Below are 12,407 nucleotides of genomic sequence, written 5' to 3'. Positions count from 1 at the left end.
TTTAAGTGCATATCTCTTATACTAACTCATCATTGAAAAATTCTTTCTTTTCAGTTCACTTTACAAAATAAACAGTTAATTGTATTTTCAGTAAGAACTTCAACTAGAAGTAAGATAATTATTTGAAAACCTTATTTTTTCTTTTATATAGAGGTCACATACCTTATATTGACAAGATATTCATTTGCTTTAACAAAGTGTGGCCTATGTAGCATGCTATGCATCTTGTTTAAAAGTGTGGACATTTTAGTAAATAGCAAATGCATGTGTTTATTGCATGCAGTCGTCTTTATTTTTAAAAATGTTATTTTTTCTAAAAAAATGGCTCTATTTATATGGAAAACCTGAGGACAGTATTTGGGAGAATGAAATTTCTGGCCTCTCTTTTGGAATGAGGACTGTGCCTACAGGTTGTAGCTTTAAAGCTAATAACTTAGTAAATATATATACAATATCATTTTTATTTTTGAGACAGAGTCTCGTTCCATCACCAGGCACCAGGCTGGAGTGCAGTGGTGCAATGTCAGCTCACTGCAACCTCTGCCTCCCGGGTTCAAGCAATTCTCCTGCCTCAGCCTCCGAGTACCTGGGACTACAGGCACATGCCACCACGCCCAGCTAATTTTTGTGTTTTTAGTAGAGACAGGGTTTCACCAAGTTGGCCAGGATGGTCTCGATCTCTTGATCTTGTGATCCGCCCATCTCGGCCTCCCAAAGTGCTGGGATTACAGGTATGAGTCATCGTGACTGGCCTACAATATCGTGTTTTAAAAAACATGTCTCCATCAATGAAATGAACATTCTATTGTTTTAAATTTTAATCCTTCAATCAAAATTTAAAATAACTTGTGAATATCAGTTGAATAGTATTTTCTCTTGAATAAAACATACATAAATATAGATATAAAAATATTGAACATGATTTTATTCCAATCTTTGTCAATAAGAAATACAGTTTACATATGTAGATTGCTTTAATTTTGCAAAATACTTTAGCAAATACCAACGTCCCTTATACAGAGATTATATATTTTGATTAAAAAGATAACTTTCATTTTAATCCTCTTTACTAAATTCCTATTTCATTCATAGATTCTTGGGCTTGGAAAGAGCATTAAAGATCCTCAGGTACAGCTAAGAACCCAGTATAGATAAGCCATCTACTTCAACTTTCCTGATAGCTTAACAGTTAATTTCTCTCTGAAAACCCTGAGTGACAGGAAGGCCAATTGTAAGGTTCATTAGATTTTGTTTAGTTATATTTGTTTTTTAACTTTTTTATTGAGTTTTTAAAAATCTGTTATATGTTACACCAATTGTATTCTCAATTATAGTCATTTGGATTCTTGAAGTCATACATCGTGCCTTATGTAGTTTGTCTTTTTCTTGTTTAACACTCTTGGTATGGTACCTTGATGCCTTGATCAGCTGATATTTTCTTCAATTTCTTCATTTGATAAGCCAGTTTTTGCTTTGCTCTTACATAGTGAACAGGTGAATAAGTGGTCTGATTAGAGATTTAAAACTGAGTCCTGTACATTTGCTGGTAATGGTTTGGCTTGCAGCATTGTTTTCACTTGGCAGCCCCACTATTGCCTCAGTAGTTCACAGCACACATTTTCCATTAAATCTTAGACTCTTTCATATGCAAAAACATAGTTAATTTTGCATTTGACTTTAGGAAATTGGTGTAGGACTCTATTTATCTTTACTAAATTCAAACTTGTTTGGGACCATATGACTTAGAATTCTAGAAGACCATTGTCCTCCTTCTAGCTATTGGTTTTGGCAGGCAAATGTAATTGTTATATTTCCTAACTTTATCTTCTTCAAAAATTTAATGAGCTTAGATATTTTGACTTCTGACATGCAACATAAAAATAGACCATTTAATCTGAAGACTCTCAGCTGTATTAGTTTTTAATTTGCAGAGACAGTGGTCTTCCAAATGTAAATTAAAATTTTATCCTATGTCTACTATCATCAATTGCAATTCTGGAAATATTACAGAATTTTTTTTTTTTTTTTTTTTTTTTTGAGACGAAGTTTCGCTCTTGTTACTCAGGCTGGAGTGCAATGGCGCGATCTCGGCTCACCGCAACCTCCGCCTCCTGGGTTCAGGCAATTCTCCTGCCTCAGCTTCCTGAGTAGCTGGGATTACAGGCATGTGCCACCATGCCCAGCTAATTTTTTGTATCTTTAGTAGAGACGGGGTTTCACCATGTTGACCAGGATGGTCTGGATCTCTCGACCTCGTGATCCACCCGCCTCGGCCTCCCAAAGTGCCGGGATTACAAGCTTGAGCCACCGCGCCCGGCCTAATATTACAGAATTTAAATTAAATAAGTAATTCTGTGAGAATTCACTGAGGAAGTGATGCTAAAATTTAGATCTGAAAGATAAATACATTTAATTAGACTAGGGAGGAGGCAAAGAGAATAAGCAGGGCAAGTTAATAATTTTGATTTTATATGGAATACGATGGAAAATCTAAAAATTGTAAAGCAAAGAATGGCAAAATCAGATCTATATTTGATCTAAATCGTTGAAACTATTATTCTGGCTGCCTTGTTTCTATTTAAATGAAGACAGAAAGTGAATTTACTAAGGCTAGGTGAACAAGCCTGGTGGTGATAGCAGTAGTGATCAGCAAGTGGAATAGATTAAAAGGATTTCAAAAGGTTAAGTTCACAGGGTAAAAGAGAAGAGTGACAGAGAAGAAAAAGGAGAGAAATGTCCGATGGATTACTCTTAAATTTCTGACCAATGTAACTGGATTTCTGGTGGTGTCATTTGTGAAGATGGGTCACTCTGGAAGAAAACCAGCTTGGGTTAGAAGGAGGGAGATGCTATGAATTTGTTTTGAACATGAGCATTTTGAGATATTTTTGAGATGATGTTTTTCAAGAGCCATAAAAAGATCTATACCCTTTGACCAAGAAATCCAAAAACTCTGGGAATGTAGCCTAAGAAAACAGTACAAAATATGGGAAAAGTTATAGTTGAAAATGTCCATTGCAGTGTTTTTTAATTGAAAAAAATGAAAGCAATGTTAACACTCAAAAATAGAGAACTTATAAACTTTTGTGCACCCAAATAAAAAATTATTTAGCTGCTCAAATGATTGTTTAGAAACTGTTTAGTAACATGTAAATTACTAATTATATAATTCTGTTATAAAAATAGTTAAAACATTTTAAATAGTATAATTAGAACTAGAAACAATATGAAATAAAACTAGAAAATATAAGAAATTGCTCAATAGGATATTAGAATTATAGGTTTATATAATCTTCTTTGTTTAAAATTAGTAAAAGAAGGAACATGGAGGAAGAAGGAATAGGAGGAGAAGGAAAAAGAAGAACAAGAAGAAGAAGAAGAAAAGAAGAAGAAGAAGAAGAAAAAGAAGAAGGAACAGGAGAAGCAGCGGCGGCAGTGGCAGCGACAGGAGCAGAAAAAGCAGACGATGACGGCAATGCTGATGAAGATACAATGAAACATGGCTGCTTACTCTTGTCATGCTGAATCCTATAACTATTGCTGATGATCAAAATTATGAAAACCATGTGAAGGCATAAAATAAGACATGCATGACTTAGATTTTAACTTTCTACAAATTTTAAATTGCTTGTTGATTGTTCAAAAAATTGGAGCTGTCTCTTCCTCCTCAAAAAGAAGTGAATTACAAGTAAAAAAATTGATAGTACAATTAAACCTTTTTAATGATGTCCCTGTAAACTAGGAAAAACACCAAAGTATATTTAGATTATATTTTCAATAACATATATTAAATGTCATTGCTATTATTTACACAAAATTCCAGTTTCTATAATGCATACTTATTCTGACATTAAAATTGGCTAAAAGCTAAACATAAATTAAGATGGCCTATAGTATTTGACAGTTCCCAAAGAAAATACATTTAGCTTTGTATATTGGTTTGGGCTCTCTTCTTATTATATGTCTTCATTTTTATATGCCTACTAATTTTGTAAAATTGGGGTTAAGATATTTCATCAATCTCTCCTACATATATTACAAAGCTAAGATAAATTTATTTCAACTTATTTTAAACACTCAATTTATTTTGAACATTATACATTGTCAGTATTTTTGTATTTTGTCAGCACACGACATAAATATGCACATGACAGGGCATTCACCCAAGACAACTCGTAATTTTCTTAAAATATTTAAATTTACTTACTTGAAATAAAAGAATATGCCAAGCGAGATAAGCAGTGATGCAATAGATAATCCGTGTCCAATTATGGTCAGGTAAAATAAATTTAGTGCAGTCTGTAATTTGTATAAAAAAAAACTTGGTTCATATCAGTAGCATAAGAATCTATAATCCTACGCATGTAGAAGTTCAAATTCAATTGAATAAAATATATTTTAAATGTGATCTGATAGTTTTACAATGATAAGTTTGCAAACCAAGAAATACTTGAACACATCTCGAATGAAGAATACCTACCAAGCTACAGTATCAAAATTTATAAATTGTATGCCCTTTTAAAAATAATTTAAAAAAATTAGAAGTCAGATATTAAATCTATGAGGCAACATTTTGATTCATCTAGATTATATACTATATGAAACTAGTATTTTATATTTTGTGCACCTTCAAACAAATGCTGCTTGATGATTTGTTTTGTTCAGACTTAAATTCCAGATAAAAGTTTCTTTTCCAACTGTGTTTCTTCGTTCTTTGACAAATTTGAAGCTCAGAGACAAATCTCAATTTGTTAACTTAGAAGACCCTATCATCTGTACAAATGTGTTCATTCTCAGGGTTTGCACTTTTTTATTTTTATTTGTCTATATTCCATTTGTTGTGCATTTGTATAATTATCTTCCAACTCTTCTCTGAATAGTCAGGAGCATATTATTTATAAACATATTGATAGCTGGTAGTTATCAAGAGCTTACTATATGCTAATCTTTTAAGTTTTTTTTGTGTTAAATCAATACCTATGAAAATAATAAGGATAAAATCTATTCTTACCCTCATTTCATATATGAGGGGACTGAAACAGAGAGATGTAAAATGGCTTTTTCAAGGTCAAACAGTTGGTAAGAAGCAGAAAGAGGAAATCGGGTTTTAGGATTCGCAGTTGTAATCACTGTGACAAACTGCCTCTATTTCAAAAACATGCAAATACATGCAAGTGATTTCTCTTGAAACTATATTATGGTGCCAAATTGTAATTAATCTTGACTTCACATGTAGTGTATGAGATCCTGAGTGCATGTGACCTAAGAGTCAGTCAGAATGAGAGCCTTCTGCTGAGGGAGAGACAGGACTGTTTAAACCCTGCTGAGCTTATCCTGTTTACTTGAGCACAGTTTCAGAGGTCATTCTAGAAATTCCACTGCAAATGAAAGATTTTCCTTTTCTTACACTTTTAAGGTATGTTTTCTTTGGAAAATTTGAAACCCCAATACTGAAACATTGATTTGTAAATTACACTATTACCTAAGAGGATTGCTTTTTTTAGTGTAATGAAGGAATCAATAATAATTTTTTTCCTTCGATATATTTCTTAATTGTTCTTCTCAAATTATATTATGAAAACGCTTTATAAGGGAATGGAATAATGACTGAATTTTCTTCAATACAGTAACGGACAACTAGCTGTTTAAATAGGTAACGTAAATTCAATTTCAATTCAGAATTATGACATACCTTCACTTTCTCATGGGTGTTAACATTACACTGGGTATAATTTGTCCACGTTCTGTTGCTTGCTGGATGTCTAAACCAGTTTCCATCTTGGTCACAGATCTTTGTAACTTTTTCTTTAAAATTAAAAAGAAAAAAAGGGAAACAGGAATTTAATTAACCTAGAGTTTATTAAATGGATGTCAAGGAGATATGTAGATACAATACTGCTTTTACCTGACGGATCAAAGTCCTGAAAGTAATCAGGGCAGAGCTGCATGGATTCAGTTCCTGCGGCAACATCATTCCAGCAGAGCCATCCATCCCAGGTCCTGTTGCAGTAAACGCCTTAATGAAGAAATAAAAATTAGGGATAATTAAACTCCTCTAGTTATATATGAAGACATAGTCTTAAAAGTGGTTTCACACTAATGCGGAGTAAAGGCTATCTACTAAAAATGCAGATATTATATAAAAGTGTATGTACAGAAATTATTTGGCTTCTTATCAAATAATATCAGAATAATTTCCAAATTAAGTTCTAAATTGAATTTAGAAATATCTAAATATATAACATTTAGATTTAATTCTAATTGTCAAGATAGTTATTTGTTTAATAAATCAAATGGTCTTTGCTCGTTGTCCTTAGCCATAATGTAGTGATTAATTAGTGTCCAGGCACTTAAAATTAAAAGAAAGAAAAGGAAATTAGGAGCATTTTTCATTTTAGAAACTATATGCTTAGGGAAAGGTGTTAATATTTTCTGAAGCAAACGAATAAATAGTCCAGTATTTCCTATTATGCCATTTTAACCCCAAAAGATACTTATTGAGGCCCTTCAACCAAATTCTGGCTCTTCATTCCTTTTCTTTTCAAATAAGGTAGAATGTTTAATAATCTTACATTTTTCTCCAAAACTAAAGACAAAACTTCTTACATTAAAATACATAAAGTTTTTCTGTGAGATGTAGGTACATTAACTGAACAATGTTCAAAAGTCTATAATTAAAGGAAGTAATTTTCTAACTTGTCAGGTACAGAGAGAATCTTGAATTCTACATGAGATGTTTATTATCTTTAACAGATTTACAAAGCCATGTCAAAATTTATCTAGCCCTTGTGAAAATAGAACAAAATTCTGATGGCCTGTAAGTTCAGGTAATTCAACTAAAAAACATAACAAAATTTTAATATCACTCCAGATGATGTTTTTTGTCCTGTGATTTTTTAAACAATTATTTAAATAGTTTGAATTCATATATTTCTAGATAAAATACATTTTATAGCCTATTAAAAAATTTCTTGATGTACTGTTAGAAAGTATCTCAAATGTGTCCATATCACAGCTCCAAAAGAACCTTTCTAATTTACTACAGCATTGGTAATGTGACAGAGGGCAAGGTCCAGAATTTTTGAAATTGTGTTTTATGGTATTTGAGTGAGATGTGACTAGGTATCCTATGAAAAATGTTTCTCTGGTCAAATGGATTTTAGAGACAGAAAGTTGAAATACAAATAGCTCATTATTGCAAGATTTTCTAGAATATTTAAAATTACAAAGTGTATTATAAAACTTCAAGAAGATATGTTATACAGTAATCCTTAACTTATTTTACCACAGGATGCTTTTATTATTAAATCCTGCAAAGATATTCCTATTGTTCAACAATTAAATTAAAATCTACTTTTATATAATGTATAGTGAGAAGATTTGGAAGGGTTTAAAAGTTAGAAATATTTAAAGAGTCTTTTAAATTTTATTTTACTGTGAGTTTTACATTTGATATTTTGAAAATAACCCTTTCTTTAGGGTTGCCAGGTAAAATATAGGACCTATTTTTGTTTTGCTTTATCTGGCAACTCTGCTTGCATTACTCATCTTTTATCTTCAGAATCTAGGCAAATATCTGGTTCTTAGCAGGCTCTCAATAAATGTTACCCAAAAAAACAGAAGAATATCTTAATAAAAACAGAAGCACTTAGATTTTATTAACTTTGCTACCAAATGTACTATGCAAACTATGTGTATTATGCAAAAAAATACTTTTGTATTCATTATATTATTATGCAACTTCCTATCAAGCAGGTTGTAAGTAAAAAAGAAATACACAATTACATAAACTGAAAATCAACTGTCATTAAAATTTGTGTTTTTGTGTTAGTATTAATATTTACTTGATTTAAATATCTTTGTACCCTAGATTTAAATATCTTTGGACCCTAAAAAGAATCATGTTAAACCGATCATTGTCACGTATTTTTATTAAATTTTTAACAACAAATAACCTCATCAAAAAATTGGCAAAGTATATGAACAGACACTTCTCAAAAGGAGACATTTATGCAGCCAATAAACATGAAAAAAAGCTTGTCATCACTGGTCATTAGAGAAATGCAAATCAAAACCACGATGAGACACCATCTCACGCCAGTTAGTTTGGCAATCATCAAAAATTCAGGAGACAACAGATGCTGGAGAGGATGTGGAGAAATAGAAATGCTTTTACACTGTTGGTGTGAGTGTAAATTAGTTCAGCCATTGCGGAAGACAGTGTGGCAATTCCTCAAAGATTTAGAACTAGAAATACCATTTGACCCAGCAATCCCATTACTGGGTATATACCCAAAGGATTATAAATCATTCTATTATAAAGACACATGCATATGTATGTTTATTTGAGGCACTATTCACAATAGCAAACACTTGGAACCAACCCAAATGCCCATCAATGATAGACTGGATAAAGAAAATGGCACATATATACGATGGAATACTATGCAGCCATAAAAAGGATGAGTTCATGTCCTTTGCAGGGACATGGATGAAGCTGGAACCCATCATTCTCAGCAAACTACCACAGGAACAAAAAGCCAAACACCACATGTTCCCATTCATAAGTGGGAGTTGAACAATGAGAATACATGGACACAGGGAGGGAAGCATTATATACTGGGGCCTGTCAAGGGGTGGGGGGGGGGGCTATGGCAGGGATAGCAATAGGAGAAATAGCTAATACAGATGACGGAGTGATGGATGCCTCAAACTACCGTGGCACGTGTATATCTATGTAGCAAACCTGCACAATCTGCACATGTACCCCATAACTCACCTCAGAACTTAAAGTATAATAATAAAATTTTTAAAAAAGAGATATAATGTGATGTCATAAGATGTTCCTCAAACATAACTAAAACTACACATATACAAAAAGGTAGCAACTAATCTATTTTTAATAATGGACCTAAGGAACTTATAATGATATAATGAGAGTAGTTTTCTTTTAAAAATATGCCAAATGCATTTATAACTAAGTAGTCATGCTTACCTTCTACTTGTTGAATGGGGTCTTGCATAATTTTTTGGTAACATTCATATTGAGCTGTCATGATTTTATTTCTAGTAACTCCCAGCTGCACTGAGTCCTCAGGACTCTCTTCTAATTCTGCTGTAACAAGAATCTAAGGGATTAAAAAAACAGTATCAACTTCATGAAAAGGTTTATAAAAATGTCTTTGTCAAAGGCAGCCTGTTACAGTGGAAAACAGCCAGTGCAGTGATGTACTGGAAGATGAACTTGTTCTCTGGGGAGAAATCTCCAATTTGTAATGTTTGCTATTTTCATGGTATAAATATCTCCACCATGTCCACTTTCAAAACACCAACAAGATGTCACCATTGGCAGAGTGGGAAAGCACAGTTGGTTCTCAGAAGCCTGTGGTAGCCAGCTCCAGGACATTCCTTAATACATGTTCTGGAATGTAGACAGACATGTCTTCCAATCTGACCCCAGTGTTTTTCCTGGCTCTGTGAATGAAGGCAAGATATTGTCTGTCCCCTCCCCCTAAACCTCTGCTTCCTTATTGTAAAATAGTATAAAATAACATCAAGATGACAGAGGAGATATATCTGGCACACGGAACTACTCACGATTTATGGCGATTGTTATGATATTTTGATAATAAAAATAATGGCAACATCATTTATGATGTTGGCAAATAGAAATTTTTCTTCTATGCACAACAATAAAGTTTTTGGACAAGTTATATATTTTCTTTCAATATAGTAGCACTATTTTAAGCTTCAACTCTACTTTAATTTCCACATGACATTTTTTTCTGATTTATAATATGAAGCCTGAATAAACCTCTTTTTAACCTATTTCTAGTAGTATTTTTTGCATAATTTATATTAACTATATTCCATAAGCTGTTATCTTCCTATCCTTCCTTTGTCCCCGCATTGTCGTATTTCTCTTTTCTAGCAGGAAGTTGAATTTAGTAAAGTCAAAATGACATTTCCCTCACTGTTGTAGCACCAGTCAAGTTTTACCATTGTGTGGCCACCATTCATCATTAACTCTTTCATTCCTTTATTTATTTCCAAATAAAAATTTATGGAGTGGTAATGCTGCACAAGTAATAAATGGAAATGTGGAACATAAACAAAATTAATATATTTGAAAACCACATAACTGCTGTTCTTCTGAAAAAGTCTATGCAATTGCATAAATCCATATCATTTTTATCCCTACTTGGAATACAGACTCTGATTTGTATACTGTCTTACACGAATTCAAGAGGAAGAGTCATAATATCCTAAATTACAATAATCAGTTGGTAATCTATTACAGAATTGCCTGCAGGAAAGTAATGTTCTGTGCAGCTTGCTCTGTGAAGGGTGTGAGCTGAAGTCAACTTAAAGATACTATCTAAGAAGTGCAGAATTTGGACTGCTCCTAGACTTGAAAATGCTTTCAAATACAAATGCTGACAAGAATGTAGTCTTGGGTTTGTTTTCTTTTTCTCATTAGGTTTTCTGTATTCTCAGGGTTTGTTTCCATCTTTCCATCTTTGTGGTGTTTGCTTAGAGACACCTCAAACAAATTCTTTGCTGTCACAAGAGTAACTGAGAGTATGTTTCTTGGTTTCTCATGTTTGTTATGAGATAAGAGCACAGTCACTATTTCATTTTTAGGCAGAGAAAAATATGGGTAATTCATTACTATAATAAAAATAAAATTAAGTGTATGAAGTATATGATTCTCAAGCAGAGCAACTGAGTTTTTGTCTTCTTTGTCTAGTCTACCTTCCATCTTGGGCCCTATATCCTCAGTATATACATGTAGAGGGACAGATGAGTATGCACCCTTATGCACACACCTGCCCCAAACTTAACATCAATGTCTGCTTATTTGAATGAATGATTGAGGAAATTAATTTAAAACACACTAAATGGTTCTAAATTGCCTTGCAATCAAGATATGTTAATCAAGTGGCAAATTGGGAGAAATATCAATGGGAGAATCACTTTTTAAAAACAGATCTGTGAATCAACAAGTCTGGTTGAAACTATTTTCTCTACTACATAAAACCTGTACTGTAGAGTCATTCCGTTTGTATCTCTGATTACTTTCCTCTGATGTCTTATGCATTTGTGTCTATTGATCTTTCCTATTCTGATTCCCTCTACTTCCTTCTCATTCTATACCTGTTATAGGACTAAAAGCATACACTGAATGAAAACACATTATTGCTGTATCAATTAGATACAAAAATATGATTAATTTATGTATGTAGTAACTTCCTTAATTTGCTTTATCAATTACAGGTATATTGAAAGCAAAAACAGAAATAATCATATATTTTTATGCTTACCACAAAAAAAGTCAAGAGAACCAGAAAATACTGGGTATACTTTTTCTCCATCATTAAGCCAAAATAAAATATGCTATATAGCACAAACTGCAATAGAAAAAAAAAGAAATATAATTCATCAATATTTATGAAATAAACGTAGATGGCTCTCAACAGAGAATTCATTTTAAAACTACGTATTAATTCAATAATTTTACTTTAAAGATTTTATTAATGGTTTTGGGGGTTTGTTTGTTTGTTTAAAGACAGGGTCTCACTCTGTTGCCAAGGCGAGAGTGCAGTGACACAATCTCAGCTCACTGCAGCTGGACCTCCCAGGTTCAAGTGATCCTCCCTCCTCAGCCTCCCAAGTAGCTGGATTACAGTTGCATGCACTACACCCAGCTAATTTTTGTATTTTAATAAAAATGGGGTTTCACCATGTTGGTCAGGACTACATGTGTTAGCCACCCTGCCCAGCAGATTAAAATAGATTAAAACTACAAATGTTTAAGAGCATTATAATTTAAAGTATTAAGGAGCTTATTAATTTAATTAGACTTACAAACAGAAATGTTCCTTATAGATAGATAGATAGATAGATATTTTAGTAATTAGAAAACAAATGTTAAAGGTATTAAAGAGGCTTGCATGGACATAAACAATTTTGAAAGCATATTTTATTATAAAGTTTACCTTTATTTTCTGTAAGTATTCATCTAATTTTAAATTTTCTAACTCTCCAGTAATTTAAGGAAGGAAATTGTTCTCAACTAATTTATTGAGAATCAACATCTATACATCATAAAAAGTCCTTATAATTTAATAGAAATTATTCTTCACTAGTGAAAATCAATTTTTTAAAATTAGGAAATAAAAGATTCCCTAAATCATCCACATTATTGAAATAAGGTTAAAGGAAATGAACAGTATTAAATAAAATATTTGTTTGAATATTTTTAATGCTACATACAAGTCTGAGCTAATGAAAAATGGCCTCTAAAAACTAGTTCCTAATTCTGAGAGACAAGAATTGCTGTAGTGTATTTCCAAATGCTTACACCCTGTGAAGTCCAGGAGCAACCTACTCTGACACATTGTCAG

The 12,407-nt window shown here is 32.4% G+C and overlaps 1 protein-coding gene across 3 annotated transcripts in view; it reads right to left on the bottom strand.

The window, feature by feature from the left end:
• The window catches only part of CALCRL (calcitonin receptor like receptor), a 106,102-nt gene that overhangs the window by 30,463 nt on the left and 63,232 nt on the right, over positions 1 to 12,407 (bottom strand). For all 3 annotated transcript variants that reach the window (XM_074399373.1, XM_010351591.3, XM_074399374.1), the window contains 5 exons: positions 11,325 to 11,411; positions 8,996 to 9,128; positions 5,906 to 6,016; positions 5,693 to 5,805; positions 4,208 to 4,299 (listed from right to left, as the gene is read on the bottom strand). In XM_074399373.1, the coding sequence (XP_074255474.1) occupies positions 4,208 to 4,299; positions 5,693 to 5,805; positions 5,906 to 6,016; positions 8,996 to 9,128; positions 11,325 to 11,378 (503 nt within the window). In that variant the 5' untranslated portion in view covers positions 11,379 to 11,411. The remainder of the gene's footprint in view (positions 1 to 4,207; positions 4,300 to 5,692; positions 5,806 to 5,905; positions 6,017 to 8,995; positions 9,129 to 11,324; positions 11,412 to 12,407) is intronic.

Source organism: Saimiri boliviensis, chromosome 5, assembly GCF_048565385.1.
Source record: "Saimiri boliviensis isolate mSaiBol1 chromosome 5, mSaiBol1.pri, whole genome shotgun sequence".
NCBI lineage: Eukaryota > Metazoa > Chordata > Mammalia > Primates > Cebidae > Saimiri > Saimiri boliviensis.
The sequence above is the reverse complement of the archived record's forward strand: the minus strand, read 5'-3'. Positions and strand labels throughout refer to the sequence as shown.